Here is a 16172-nt window from a genome sequence, read left to right on the forward strand (position 1 = left end):
CACAGCTAACAAATGACAAAGCAAGAACTAAAAGCCAAAGACGTAAATTCCAGTGTTTCTCAATGCACAATTACAGTCTTATTACTTTATTTTATATTACGGTTTAATATCCTGAAAGATGTTTATAAATTATTCTTCTATTTTATCCATGATCCCAGAGTGTGTAAAAGAAAAACAAAGTTATTGATATGTTATGATTGAAGCTATTACATGAAATTCTAGAAAATCTGCCAATAAGTTTTAACAAAACAAATAAATTTTTAACTATGTATAAATTCTATGTAAACTATTTTCCTTTAGAGCATGATTTTGAATTTAGTATCAAAAGTTAGCAATGAAAGTCACATTTCTAAATAATCCTTTGCCTAAAAATGTGATTGAAAAATGTAAATATTTAAATTATTCATCTTCCCCTGGTGGCTCAGCAGTAAAGAATCTGCCTGCAATGTAGGAGTCCCAGCTTCAATCCCTGGGTTGGGAAGATCCTCTGAGGGAAGGCATGGCAACCCACTCCAGTATTCTTGCCTGGCGAATCCCACGGCCAGAGGACCCTGGCGGGCTACAATGCATAGGGTCACAGAGTCAGACATGACTGAAATGACCACGCACACAAACTATTCATAGAATCGCAGGGGATGAGCTTACATCTAGCCATTTGTCCACTGTGCTTTCCATGTCTGTTTTCACCACGATGAAATCACCACTGTGAATTTTTTTCAGCTCAGACAGAAACTGTTTTCCTTTACTGGTAAAGTTATCCAAATCTTTCTGTTTATTACACATTTCATTCTTGGCAGCTTCATGCTGTGGACATAAATGTTTCCTTAGTTAGTAAAACAGCCAGTAATAAGTCAAGAATTTAAAATCATTTGCCTTTTAAGAAATTTAATTCGTGGTTGACCTTATGCAGAAACCAGTGATAATAATGAAAAAAATATATAATTTTCTCGAATTGCTAAGATCCTAGGATATAAGTAGTCATAAAAAATAAAGGTTGAGCTTGTGAGCATGAATTAGCTATCTCCAAATATACTGTCTAGAGTCGAAAAGAGAATGCATTATGAGTAAAAAGCAAATCTACTAAAAGTCTAAAAAATAAACACATTATGAATTATTACCTTTGATAAAGCCCACTTAAGGTCTTCCTGATCTTTTATAGTAGTTCTGGTTGCAATCACATTGCTGGATTTTTCTAGGACTTTTGTTATGGCTGACTTCAAATTCTGATACTCTCTCATTAAATCAATAAGTCCACAGCACTGACCCTGGCTGTAATAATTAGAAAATACATCATTTATTGTCACATATCAGTATAGGGAAGAGTTCCCTATGATTGACCTGATATATAACTGCATCGCTGTATTCTGATGAGTGCTGGAATGAAGGTAAACCATATTTTTACTGAACTGAGGCCAAAAGCATTCTGGTCAGTCTGACAACTCTAGTGTCCAAAATGTTCTCCACGAATGAAGAATCCACACAGCCATTAGCCATACCATTAAAACAAAGTCTGTTAAATTTAAAAAAAAATTTTCTTTAAATGAACTTACTTACAAAACAGAAAGAAAGTTACAGAAAACAAACTTAAAGTTGCTGGGGAAGGGATAGGGTGTTTGGGAAGGCCATGTACACATGGCTATATTCAAAACTGATAACCAGCAAGGACCTATTGTATAGCACATGGAACTCTGTTATGCGGCAGCCTGGATGGGAAAGGGGTTGGGGGAGAATGGACACATGTATACCTATGGCTCAGTCTGTTAGCTGTTCACCTGAAACTATCACAACATTGTTAATCTGCTTTGCCCCAGTATGCAATAAAAATATTTAGGTTTGAAAAAAAGCTTAGAGTCTAGTAAGGAAATCAGACATCAATAAAATAATTCCAAAAAGTGAAAAAAAAATCTGCTAATTAAAAAAAATTTTATTCCATGATTTAATTACTTCATAGTTATATGTTGTAGGGAAGAAAATCCACCTGCCTCACTGCCACAAAAATAAAAAAAAAAAGAAAAAACCAACCAAACAAAAAATACTGCTCAATAATTAAAGTTCACGTGAGATTTTCTTTTCCATTTAAATTACACAAATTTTCGTTGACTATGAGTCCCCTGAGGATGGCTAAAATATGAAATATTTTTGTTTAAAAGACTAAAATGCCTTTGAGCACACAATTCTTCATCCAGGTATTTTTCCAAAGAAAAAGGTGTACACTAAGATTTGGGTACAATTCTATTCTTTACACCATTATTTATAACAGGAGAAAAATTAGAAATAACTCCAAAGTTTAAAATGGGCCAATAATTGAATAAATTGTGATACATTCTTGTAATTGAATACCATGCAACATCTACGAAATCACAATTTGGAGAATGTTTAATAACACAGAATAAAGTTTGTGCAGCAGGATTATATTTTTTAAAGTCTACATTAATAGTTTACAGCATAATAAAAAAGTTATGTACACATAAAAAATAAATGTTTACAGATGCTTTTGTAGTAATTCAAACTGGGAAGATCCCAAATATCTATCAACTGGTGAAAGAATCAACTGCAGTACACTTAGGAAATGGAATGTCATTCAGCTGTTAAAGAATGCACTTTATGGATACAAATCACAATGTACTTATGCTAAGCAAAAGAAGGTATTTAACCAAGTGTAGTAAAAACTGATGTACACACGAAAAGGGAGCATGAGTGTTTAGAGATGCTTTATTTATAATCATTCAAACTGGAAAGAATCCATTTACGTGTGATTCTAAGAAAGAAGACACTACAGAGACAAATCTGATCAACAGTTGCCAGGGATTGGAAGTGAGGAAGGGCTGATTACAATGAGACATGAGGGCATTTTTCAGGTGCTGTAACTCTTACCATTTGATAGTTGTGATATTTATACAACTATATAAATTTGTTAAACTCCTACAGTTTAAGGGTATACATTTAGGGTGAATTTTACTGTATGTAAATCGTACCTCAATTATAAACAAATATAACAAAACAAAAAAAAGAAAATCAGTGGTTAAGACTCTCCTACTGGTACCCTGTAAACGTTGACAATTTTTACTTCCAAGTATCAAATTTCACATGTAATTGCTGTCTCAAGAAAACTTCCTCAATAAAATTCTGTAGGACTAAATTTTTAATGTTATTAAAGAGACAGCGAATACCTAAGATGGCAAAAGATATTAAACTCTTGATCAGACCAACTCAAATCAATGGGCAATGGCCCAATGTCACAAAATAAATAGGAAGTTAAAAAAAAAACTGAGAAGTTTTTTACTTACTTTTCATGAATTAGTTTTTTGGTATCATCCCAGGTGACCTCTAAGCGGTTTATCTCCTTGTCAACCTCAGGTGCAAACGCTACATCTCTCTGAGCAATTTGCTTAGCTTTATCTTTCAACCAACATAATTCATGCTCATGAGAATTCAATTCATCTTCTAACTGATTGAAGACTCTCAACCTGCAAATTAAAATGTTATTTTACTATTAGTTTACTACAAGTGTTTAACTACTATTTCATTTCTGTAAATAAGGGCTTCCCTGGTGGCTCAGACAGTAAAGAATCCGCCTGCAGTGTGGGAGACCTGGGTTTGATCCCTGGTTGGGAAGATTCCTCTGGAGAAGGGATAGGCTACCCACTCCAGTATTCTGGTTCGGAGAATTCCAAGGACAGAGGAACCTCATGGGCTACAGTCCATGGAGTCACGAAGAGTTGGACACAACTTTAGTGACTTTCACTTCCATAAAAAAAGCATGCATATCAATAGCTAGAAAAACTTTTGACAAAGCAATTTATGTATATCAATGAAAAAAGATACTTTTACGATTAATTTTGCATAATTCAGACTGTACCTTAAAAAACATTTGAAGTCATTTTTACCATTGACCTTCAAAGTTCTGTTAAGTTTGTATTCTTTTTCTATTTTCTTTTGTTGATATGAGAATTTCAAAACCAGGGCCAACATTTGGAGTAAAGTAGTTGAGTACTTATCGCAAGGTCATCAGTAAGAAATTCTTTCATGCTGTGAGGTTCATATTAAAGTAATTTTTAAAAATCAAAGTCATTTCACTCAAAATAAAAATGGCTTTACTGAGTTCCACAATAAGTATGTTTTTAAAACTTTACCTATTTTTTTTTAAAGACTACAACTAGAAAGGGTTGTTTTTGGTCCTTAATATTTGAGTATTTGCAAAAAGTGGCCACAGAGAGGCAGCCATTTAGCCAAAAAACTCATTTAGTTTTTGCAGTTTGGTATAGTGGTGAATGTGTGCGTTATCTCATTTAATTCCCCAAACAAAGTGGCTAGGAACAGGTATTATCAATAGCTCCATTTCTTAAGAAGAGAGCTGATTTGTTCAAGGCTACCCAGTAACACCTAGGCATGCTATGACCGGTATTTAAAAAACAATCTAGTCCAGGCAACACTTTCCATAGCCTCTGTACAACTTTGGGGAGTTTAGTGTTGTGTGTACTGAGGTGGCCCTTGAACCCAACCCAGGGCGACTTTAGCAATTTTAGGATCTCCTGGTCAGCTTGGCCTGAGCAGGCTAGGGAGGGCCATGCAGCACCAATCCTATTGCACATTTCCTGGGTGAACTCTTTGCTCCTTTGTCACATTTGGCTCTTCCTTCTATCCCTACTCTGGAGACCATTTTTCCTTCCCAAATCTTATTTCCTTTTTGTAAATTTGTTGTTAAACTAGTCAGATAGCTTATTGCCCATGAGGAATACAACCTCAGTAGTCATTATCACCTAACCAACACCTTTAGTTTAATGTTTGATTCTGGTTAAAAGGAAGCAAATGGCAAAGATCTTGACAGGGTCAATCTAATCCTTATCAATTATGGATGTCTTGGTATGACTCATCCCTGCTGTTTCTTTGCTCCCTGAAAAAATGGAAGAGAAAGTGATGCTGAGATGAGTGGGGAGAAGTTCTAGTAAGAAGGAAAAATAGGATTACAAGGAAGGCTACAGTAAAACATTACTTAGAAAATTTACTGTAAAAGAATACCTTTGACCTCTTAGCTTCTCTATTAAACTTTCCTGACAAAACAACCAACTTTGCTTAAACTTACTTCTCTGCCTTATCCACACTTCCAAGCAAACTGTTAAAAGTAGTTGGGGAGAACCGCTCTGCCAGGCTGACTGGTTCCACTTTAAGTGAACGAATATAAATCTCAAATGGCAGCATATCACTTACCAAGTGCCAGAGGCTTCCTTTCCATTTCTTGCTGCATTTTCTACCCACAGTTTCCTATCACTCACTGTCAACTAATGAATTCACTCCAGTACTTTCTCAGAGGCTAGAAGCCACTGGGAAAAATTCCCTCATATTTTACCACCAGAAATACAAATTCCATTTCACTTCCTTTCTCCTCAGCTTGTCATTCTTGCTAAAGAAGATGAGTCCCATCTTCTATCAGCTAAAAACTGCTTAAAAATAGATAATATGATCAATATACTCTATTGTAAATAAGATCTCAAAATGGCTTATCTATAGCTCTTAGGAAAGTCCTTAAGAAAAACAAAGACATTTTAGTAATTCTTAAGTGCTAAAATGTGGTGTTGGAGAAGACTCTTGAGAGTCCCTTGGACTGCAAGGAGATCCAACCAGTCCATTCTAAAGGAGATCAATCCTGGGTGTTCATTGGAAGGACTGATGCTAAAGCGGAAACTCCAATACTTTGGCCACCTCATGCGATGAGTTGACTCACTGGAAAAGACTCTGATGCTGGGAAAGGTTGGGGGCGGGAGGAGAAGGGGATGACAGAGAATGAGATGGCTGGATGGCATCACCGACTCTGTGGACATGAGTTTGAGTGAACTCCGGGAGTTGGTGATGGACAGGGAGGCCTGGCGTGCTGTGATTCATGGGGTCGCTGAGAGTCAGACACGACTGAGTGACTGAACTGAACTGAACTGAAGTGCTAAAATAGTCATTAATTTTATCCTATGGTGGATAAGCCAGTAAAGAATCCGCATGTGATTCAAGAGACCTGGGTTCGATCCCTGGGTTGGAAAGATCCTCTGGAGAAGGGAACAGCTACCCATTCCAGTATTCTTGCCTGGAGAATTCCGTGGGCAGAGGAGCCTGTCAGGCTACAGTCCATGGAGTTGCAAAGAGTCAGACACGACTCTTTCACATATATGCAAGCCCTGTGGCATGTGGGAATCTTAGTTCCCTGACCAGGGATCAAACCTGTGGCCCCTGCAGTAGAACTGTGGAGTCTTAACCACTGGACCACCAGGGAAGTCCCCTCAAAATAGTTTAAAAACAAGTAACTGTACTATTATAGTTTTGCACAAGAGTTAATTCCAGAACAAATGACAAGCAAAGGAATTAACTCTTGGCAACCGACTTCCAGGCACTTGCCATTCACCTCTGTTGAAGTGCTTGTCGGGTTAGATCTTTCAGCCTCTCTTTGTCAGTCCTTTCTTCAATGTCCTCGATGATTTTCAGCAGCTCCTCTTTCTGATCTTGGAAGGCCTTCTTCAATACTGCCAGGGCATCTGCCTCACTCTGCTTGGTTCCCAGAAGGTTCTGGATCCTCTCTAATTCCATGCTGAGGTGATCTGAGGTGGCTCTGCAGGATGTTCTCTGCTCAGAACCTCCGCTTTTGAGATGGTACTGGGCTTTGGTAAGAAGGCCGTCAAGACTGATGGCAGCAGATTCTAGTGTTTTCACATTTCGAATAGCATCGTTTAGGTCCCTTTCTAATAAGTCAGACTGTTTCTTATTCATACTGTGGGTTGCTTCCACTGTTTGCCTCAGCTGGTGGAGACTCTCTGACAGAGAGGCATGGCTCTGTAGGAATTTGGCCAGCTGGGACAGGGCATGCTGCCGCCTCTCCACGACCTGGCTGGCCTCCTCAAACAGCTGCAAGCAGTCCTCTGCCTTGCCCTGGAGGAGATGAAGGTCCTCGGCGCGGCCCAGGGCACCCAGCTTCGCCAGGTGACCCTGCAGACTCTGCAGTTCTCCCTTTTTGCTCTCTACTTCTGCCGCATGGTCCTGAAAAAGCAGAGAGAGTGATTTCCCAGATGCAGTGTGCTTAACTCACACAGATACAGATTTGTGACGTCAAGATACATTTTAAATGCAGTGGATGGCATAGTACTTAAAGGTCAACTATGGGGAATCTTGTAGAAACATTCTTAAAATTTCTCCTGTTTTGCTTATCTATATATTTCACATAAAACCCAACTCTCATTTGGAAATAATTCATTCCATGGAAAATAATTACTCCATGGACAGAAATATATATATAAAAAATTATATATGGGTTTCCCAGGTAGTTCAGTGGTAAAGAATCTGCCTGTCAATGCAGGAGTAATGGGTTCAATCCCAGAGTAGGGAAGATCCCCTGGGGAAGGAAATGTCAACCCTCACCAGTATTCTTGCCTGGGAAATGCCATGAACAGAGGAGCCTGGCGGGCTACAGTCCATGGGGTCACAAAAGAGTCCTACATGACTAAGTGACTAACGACAACAACAAATATATGTGTGTATTATATAAATACATCATATATATATACTCTTAAAATCATCCAAATTTTCAACTTTTTTAACTATATGTGCATGCCGCATGCTAAGTCACTTCAGCTGTATCTGTCTCTTTGCGACCCCATGAACTGTAGTCTGCCAGATTTCTCTGTCCATGGGACTCTTCAGACAAGAATACTGGAGTGGGTGCCATGCCATCCTCCATGGGATCTTCCTGACCCAGGGATTGAACCCACGCCTCTTAGGTCTCCTGCATTGGCAGGTGGGTTCTTTACCACTATCACCACCTGGGAAGCTATTCAACTATACATATATGCAGAATATAACTAAAATATTTACAGAATTAGCTCTACTTTAGAATTCATTAGATTTTATTTAGAATTACTAATTTATGGAATTAGCTCTATGATCTATGATTGATATTATATTAGGTTGGCCAAAAAGTTCATTCAGGTTTTTCCATAATGAACTTTTTGGCCAACACTTTACGTTTTATATGTTATAATAATTCACTTATATGCAAATTATAATATATATTAGAGCTAAACTCTATTATATATAACACATATATTTATATTTTATACATTATAGTAATATATTTATATACAAATTATAGTATTTATAATTATAATTAGCGCTAATATCAACAATTCATAGGGAAGGAGTATAGGAATAGATGAACATTAATGCCTGTTCTCCTTAGCTTGACTGCTAAACTTTTGAGGGCTTCTTTGAGCATTTACACTAGAAAATGTACAAATTCCCTCTCTGCCCCTTTGTGAGATAAATATTTTTAAAGCCTCTGGCCAATTTTATAACTCAGAATATCTTTTTCAGGGACTGGGGGAGCCATTTCTTTGAAATGTAAATCATTAAGGAAGATAGCACCCCTGTCTTATAACAGGAAGATGAGATAAAGTACTTTTCCTTTGGGTAAAACCAATTAGCAAACCCAGCATAGAGCTAGCACTCAACAAATGTTAAATGTTTTATTACTAAATGTTGTTATAAACTTATTATATAGCTTATGTCCAACTATCCCAATGCTTGATGGTCAGAATCTTATTAAATATTTTATTTTTTGATGCCTCAACAGATGTTTTACATAAATTATAAATAAGGAAAATGAATCATGAATTTTAAATAACTTTCAAGCTAAAGGGTAATTCAGCAAAACTCTATCATTAAAGCATCAGAATTCAGTATTAGCTTTCAGCACTGTAACAAAGCATACTAGAAGCTCAAAAATGAACATTCTTATATCATTCACTCTAGAAATCATTTCCTCTACTTTGAAGGAGCAGTCTCTTAAGGTGGTTGCCTATTTTTTCTGAAGTGGCTTTATGTGTTTAATTTGTCTGCATAACATGTTGCTTGGACCCATATACTCAATTATTAAAACATTTGCATATTAATAAGAAGTTAAATTGTTGCCAAGTGCTCTTTAATGTTGCCTCCCTTTATAATTCAAGAACTCTATTTTATGAATAAATTCTTCTTCAGTCTTAACACACGTTACCTTGTGCCGTGTAAGAGCTGCTTGATGGTCCATTATGCTTATCTCAGAAGTAGTTTGTAATTCACTGAGGAACAGCTTAATCCAGACAGAAAAGGAAAGCAGCAGTTCATCAAATTGCTGGTGTTCGGCGACCACAGACTGAAGGAAGTTAATCCTATGTACGAAAAGTGTTAGCGTTAAAATGCCCCACATCTGGACAGAAAAAATTAATGACATGTTTCTAATCAAGGGCAAAAGCAATGCTGTCATACATGGCCAGACCAGAATTATTGATGTTTTCTCTTTCTCAAGAACTTGGGGAAATTTCTCTCCCAATTTTCCCCATCTCAGTTAACGTCCCCACATCCACCCAGATGATTTTACGAGTCACTCTTCATCCCCTTGTCTTTGCCACCACGTCTGCTCTGTGTTGATCTTGCCAACACCCCATCACGGTATGTTCTGTGCTCTTCTCTCCATTTCTATACCCTGGCCTAAATCTCTTCATCTCTTGCTCTACCAGCCTCCCACTCCAGCCTCCTTCCTGCCACCGTGGCCTACCTACTATCCACTTTGTAGGTAACAACCAGAAATTATCTTAATATAATCAGAACATCCCCTGCCAAGCTTCAACATGGGGGCAATTTCCTGTTGCACACAAGAAGGCAAAACTCCAGGGCTCCTTACTTGGTCTGCAAGGGATCCCAGGTAATCACCTTCTCTGACCTCATCTGATACAGCGCTGCCCCGTGCTTCACTCATCTCTGCTTCCTCAATATCCCAGCTCATTACTAAGAGCCTCTGCCCTTTTTGCTCCCTCTGCCCAAATGCTTTGTCCCCAAAGTACCGCGAACATGCTTTGTATACAGTATTCAGATCTTAATCTGATGTCAAGTCCCCTGAGAGGCTTTGCTTGGCCACCCAGTCTACAGCCCCTCCCATGTCATCCTATTTTGTTGTCTTCATATTACTGAACACCACTTGAAATGGTCTTGTTCATTCTTTTGATTAATGACATATTTACCTTCCCCCTCACCCAATAAGACATAAGTCTTGTTTTGCTTACTGCAGTACACTCAGTACCTAGAAAAGTTCCTGGAATAGGGTCAGGGATCAATCATTGCTTGTGTAATGAATAAATTAGATCGACAAACAATAGGCGATCTGAGTTCAGAGCCCAAGGTTGGCATTAAGGATAACACCTTAGGGCTTCCATAGTGGTACAGTGGATAAGAATTTGCCTGCCAATGCAGGGGACACGCTTTAGATCCCTGGTCCGAGATAATTCCATCTGCTGTGAAGCAACTAAGCTGTGCTCCACAATTATTGAGCTTGAGCTCAAAAGCCCGAGAGCCACAGTAAGAGAAGCTGCTGCAATGAGAAGACTGCACACTGCATCTAGAGAGTGGCCCCAGCTCACTGCAACTAGAGAAAAGCCCTCATGCAACAATGAACACCCAGCACAACCAAAATTAAGCAATCAACTAATTAAAAAAGAATAACACTTTAATAAAATGCATTTGTTACAATGGCTCATATCCAAAGTTCAACTCTTTAAATAGACTTTCATGCTTTAATCCTTACAAAATCTTCTACCTGTTATCCTTACATGCCTAGATTGTATTTTGAATGCTTTCATACCTTTGCATCATTTTTAAAATCCTTTACTTTTTCTCTGGGAGGGCGGTGGAGGGCAGATCCTCCTCTATTTTGTAGAAAGTTACTCATCTTTCAAGAGTTTGGCACCAAAAACCTTTTATCAGCCTTTCATGAACCCATTCAAATGTCCTTTCTCTTGGCTTCCATAATATCCTGTGCTTCCCCCTCATTGGGTTTCTTGTTATTCCCACGCTGATCTATAAAATACTTGCCTCAGGTTTTACTTATTTTTATGGTTTCAGTGTCTGATATGTTGTCTCATACTCAACAGGTACCCAATAAATGTGCTAACTGAATATATGAATAACAGACGACAGAACAAATACAAGCTCCACAGAGGTAAAGAGCAGGACTGTTTACACTGCTAACCTCAGCACGTAGAAGAGCACGCTACTCATTAAAACTCAGTAAATATTTGCTGAAAAAATAAATCAAAAATTGACTAAAAAGGTTAACTGCTTTTTTCAAGATTACATGGGTAATCAATACCAATTTAAGACAAAAACTTGTTTTCTGGCATATTAGAAATGTAGATGTCAATTGTTAACCATCCAGTCAGTTAAGATTTAATCCATGTTTGTCTCCCTTTAATATGATAATAATAATTTTCCTGTTCTCTATAATACTGGAATGAAATGGGAAAAATACATATCCTCTGTTGAGAAATATCATGTAAGGTAAAATTTTATTTACCATTTTTTTCCTATATATAAACAACTTGAGCAATAATAATTAAAACATGAATAATTCTACACTCTTTAATATCATTCAACTAATTTGATCGTTTGCCTTGATTGCAAGACTAAAATTTTGAATTGAGGGTCATCTGAAATACTAGTTTTAAGCACTTTGATTTATAAATGATGATTCGTTTTCTTCTCTTTATGCTCAAATAATGGGGTTAAGTAAAAGTAAACAAAACTAAGTTTTCTTAATTTATATGCTCACTGTTTTAAAAAATGAGCAATACTAGAAGTTTGTTTGAAACCCAACCTTTTGCTAATTATCTGGGGCAAATCTCTCCATCTCTCATCCAACTGCTCCAACTGTAGTTTCATCATTTTCACATCATCTTTGGAGGCCACTGAGAAGAGGGATTCCTTTAGCTGTAATAGGTTGCTGTGGATGGAAGCCTGGGACACAACTTCATTTTGCAGCACCTGAGAAAAAAAGAATGGATTACAGATTTTATCCTAACAAGACTGACCAGGAAGGACCACATGACACAGGTACTTATTGTCCAAAGGCTTTGTGTTCTTGCAAAATGGAGGTCATTAGGACCAAGCTAAGAAGAGTTTTTATCCCTCAATTTAGAATTGGATCCACTTAACCTCTAATGCAAGACTTCCCAGGTGACTCAGGGGTAAAGAATCTGTGTGCCAATGCAGGAGACCTCAGAGACAGAGGTTCAGTCCCTGGGTTGGGAAAATCCTCTGGAGAAGGATATGGCAACCCACTCCAGTATTCTTGCCTGGAAAATCCTATGGACAGGGGACTACAGTCCATGGGGTCCCAAAGAATCAGACATGACTCAGCGACTGAGCACACACAGCACAACCTCTAATGCAATGTTAAAAATGCTTCTGAAACCCAAAATTTTTCTAATTGTCTGAGTTATATTAAGTTAGGCAAATTTAGAAGCTGTAGAATTTCTTTCAGAATAAAGAAACTGAGTAGGGGAAAAGAATCAAAGAATAACTATTGCTGAGGAGAAACAATGCATATCTAACAATGATAGAGGTGCGAGTCTAGGAACTGGGAACAGTGTGTCTCTGGGTTTAGAGACGACATTAGGCCAAAGCAGGGAGCTTAAAGGCTCTTCATTTTACTTTCATACAACAAACAGGAAGCACTATATGGACAGCTGTACCATGGCACATAGATGGTGCTCTTCCCCCTTTGCAGGAGGTCGCATGTGTGATAAAAGCAAAATTGCTAAAGGTATCAGAGGAAGGACTGTCTATGGAAGCCAGGAAAGATAACAAAGCAGAATCTGAGTAAGATGGACATGAGGCCAGGAGGTTGGAACATACAAGGAAGGTTCAGACTGGGGCAGGGAGCAGCTTAGTTGGCACAGTTCCTGGATGAGGGCCTGCAGCCCCTTTGTGGCTCTCTAACTTGAATAGTGGAGAAGGAAATGGCAACCCACTCCAGTGTTCTTGCCTGGAGAATCCCAGGGATGGGGGAGCCCGGTGGGCTTCCGTCTATGGGGTCACACAGAGTCGGACACGACTGAAGTGACTTAGCAGCAGCAGCAGCAACAACTTGAATAGACCTGTTGTCCATTTAGAGACACGTAAGAATACATTTTGATATGAGCAGATAATTTTATGAACAGGAGCAATGGCTTTCCCTCTTAGAACTCCCCACACTCTATTTGCAAGAAGATAAACACCAGAGTGTGGACTGCGGATTACCCAGACAGGACAGTCACTGGAGACTTCTGAGCAGGGGACTTTTGGGAAGATTAATGCAGAACTACTGCATTAATAGACTGTGTTTCATAAACTAGAAAGGCAAGAGAACCAAGAGCACGGGAAACCCTCAAAGTCAAAGTAGGAGAACATCTGAAGTTGGGGGAATAGAACCAGAAGCCACAGACGTGCACTGATGGAGTTTTTAGAGAAGAAATTACAAAAAGTAAAATAATCCATTTTCCTCTTAAGTGTTTTATAAAAGGGGAAGGGAGAAAGTTGGGGTGCAAATCTGTTACACAATAAATCTTTTTGTTGAAGCAATTTTGCTTGTTGAATTTCCTGGCACAGATGGCATCACTTAAAGCAAGTTATTAATCTCCAGAAATCAGTAGCATTGTCTGTAGTTTCAATAATACTGAGAGATTCTTTAAAGTTTAAAAAGTTGGCTTCTTAAGGATGTAATAAGCTAGAATTCTTCATCTTTCTATCTCCTGTACTTGGCTTATTCACTTCTTGGTGTCTTGCTGGAAAATAATCAATACCAACACTTCTTTCTACATTGCATTCCTTCTCTCTTTTTTTTAAAACTTACCCCAAATTTATACAAATACAAAAGCAGAAAGAATATAGCTATTATCCAACTTCAAAAACTATTCACTGCGGGATTTCCCTGGCATTCCAGTGGTTAAGACTCTGTGTTTCCATTGCAGGGGGCATGGGTTTGATCCCTGGCTGGGGAACTAAGATCCCACATTCTATTCAGTGCAGCCAAAAAAAAAAAAACTACTCACTGAGAGTCAACCTTGTTTCATCTATGTTTCCACCCACTTCTCCTTCAACTCCCCTGCTGGATAATTTATATTCAAGTGCCAGACATTACGCTACAAGATTTTCTGATACACTGTGGAAACTGATCATCACAACGTTCACCATGACTTTGTCTTTCAGGTCAGGGCTGTTCTCTTCAGGATCACGAAATGAAAATAAGAAGCTACGCTGGAGAGAGGGTTTGGTTCTTGATTTTGTTTCTACAATGCAACCATGACAAACAGCATTTCATTCTCCTCACACTTCCTTGAACTTGCCTGTATTGCCTGAAGTTCACTCTCCACCTTGACTCTGTCTGCAGAAATGTCGGCTTCTGGTGAACTGGCTATAGCTTCACACCGCTCTAACCAAGTCAAAAAGGTCGACAGTTCTTTCTCTAGCCTATGGAAAGTGGAGATAGGAAACAAAGTCTCGCAAAATTATCGTACTTGAAAACTAAACCTTTCTGAAGTCAGGGAGTTCAACAGTAAACACGATAAATACCACAGTGTTGGTTGTCTTTTTCTGGGTGTGAAAGTCCAAAAACCCCTCCTTTTGTATTTGTGTATGAAGAACCTGCCCATGTGCTTAGATCTGTGCCGTGTGTAAAGACAGACACGCATCCTTTCCACAACTAGGGAACTTCATCTTATAATGAAGATCGGTGTCTTCCCATGGTAGGCACATGAGCTGAGGAGTTTAACGTGTGGGATGATCACTTCTCATCCCTCAAAGTTCAGAATTTTCCACTAAAGAGTAGCTATTGATACCCTGGCTGCCAACGGGAGAAGGAAGGCTGCTCACCTCTGCCAGCGGGCCAGCAGCTTCTCCAGCTCTGTCTGTCTCTCCTTCGCCCGACCCAGCAAACGCTCATAGCTCCGTTGCATGGCTGCAGCCTCCTGGATGGAGGAGTCTCTGTTGGACACTTTCCGAGCGCTGGCTGACAGGGCAGCCACCGTGCTGGTCAGCGATTCCAGGGCCTGACAGAGATCCTGACGCGAGGGCGAAAGAGTGCAATAAAGTCCCAGCATCAAGGAAGGAGACCCGTATTTTCCCTCGAGACCAGTTATCACCAAACATTTCCCCAATGTCACAATAAACAGTTGTGGCACTAAAAAATGTCTCCGTGTGTGATTTTCAGCAAGACAGAGTGACAATTACTTCATAAATGCAGAAGTCAAAGATGAGAATGGAAACTATTCCCCAAATAAGAAACTGTCCCTGTCGATTGGGATAATTTTAACTTTCCCTTAAGGATTTAGGTAATATGTGAAAATTGTTATTCATGTTACAGCACAAGTATTTAAAAACAGTATTTCGAATTTACAAGAGCTACATGCAACATGCTGTAATTTTATTTAGAAATATCTATGGGAAGTTATGACTGACATAGCTGACGTCAAGAATCCATGATAACAAAAATTAGGGAACCTGAGAATGTGGCAGGTGCTGTGTTATGCACATTACGTACATTAACTCATTTACTCTTCAGAAGAACCCTAAGAGGTATGCTCTTTCATTAGCCCCCATTTTATAGGTCAAAAAGTCAAGAAGAGAAAGACAACTTGGTTTAGGAAATCCAAATGGTAAAAAAAGTGCATTATTCTCTCTGGTTCAGTTCACTTTAGTTCAGTCGCTCAGTCGTGTCCGACTCTTTGCGACCCCATGAGTCACAGCACGCCAGGCCTCCCTGTCCATCACCAACTCCCAGAGTTCACTCAAACTCATGTCCATCGAGTCGGTGATGCCATCCAGCCATCTCATTCTCTGTCGTCCCCTTCTCCTCCTGCCCCCAATCCCTCCTAGCATCAGACTCTTTTCCAGTGAGTCAACTCGTCACATGAGGTGGCCAAAGTATTGGAGCTTCAGCTTCAGCATCAGTCCTACAAATGAACACCCAGGATTGATCTCCTTTAGGATGGACTGGTTGGATCTCCTTGCAGTCCAAGGGACTCTCAAGAGTCTTCTCCAACACCACAGTTCAAAAGCATCAATTCTTCGGCGATCAGCTTTCTTCACAGTCCAACTCTCATATCCATACATGACCACGGGAAATACCATAGCCTTGACTAGATGGACCTTGGTCGGCAAAGTAATATCTCTGTTTTTTAATATGCTATCTAGGTTGGTCGTAACTTTCCTTCCAAGGAGTAAGCATCTTTTAATTTCATGGCTGCAATCAGCATCCGCAGTGATTCTGGAGCCCAAAAAAATAAAGTCTGACACTACTCAACTGTTAATTTGGTTGTCTTTTAAAACAATTCCATCAAGTTCGATTTTCT

At 39.1% G+C, this 16172-nt stretch overlaps 1 protein-coding gene across 14 annotated transcripts in view; it reads right to left on the reverse strand.

Annotated features, from left to right (window-relative positions):
* SYNE1 (spectrin repeat containing nuclear envelope protein 1) overlaps positions 1-16172 on the reverse strand; it is a 491794-nt gene that overhangs the window by 282955 nt on the left and 192667 nt on the right. For all 14 annotated transcript variants that reach the window (XM_055433423.2, XM_055433430.2, XM_055433426.2 and 11 more), the window contains 8 exons: positions 14695-14882; positions 14169-14292; positions 11660-11826; positions 9029-9182; positions 6389-7017; positions 3288-3467; positions 1119-1269; positions 646-804 (listed from right to left, as the gene is read on the reverse strand). In XM_055433423.2, the coding sequence (XP_055289398.2) occupies positions 646-804; positions 1119-1269; positions 3288-3467; positions 6389-7017; positions 9029-9182; positions 11660-11826; positions 14169-14292; positions 14695-14882 (1752 nt within the window). The remainder of the gene's footprint in view (positions 1-645; positions 805-1118; positions 1270-3287; positions 3468-6388; positions 7018-9028; positions 9183-11659; positions 11827-14168; positions 14293-14694; positions 14883-16172) is intronic.

The sequence above is a fragment of the Moschus berezovskii genome, chromosome 10 (genome assembly GCF_049115385.1).
Source record: "Moschus berezovskii isolate FMDL1 chromosome 10, NW_MosBer_1.0, whole genome shotgun sequence".
Taxonomy (NCBI): Eukaryota; Metazoa; Chordata; class Mammalia; order Artiodactyla; family Moschidae; genus Moschus; species Moschus berezovskii.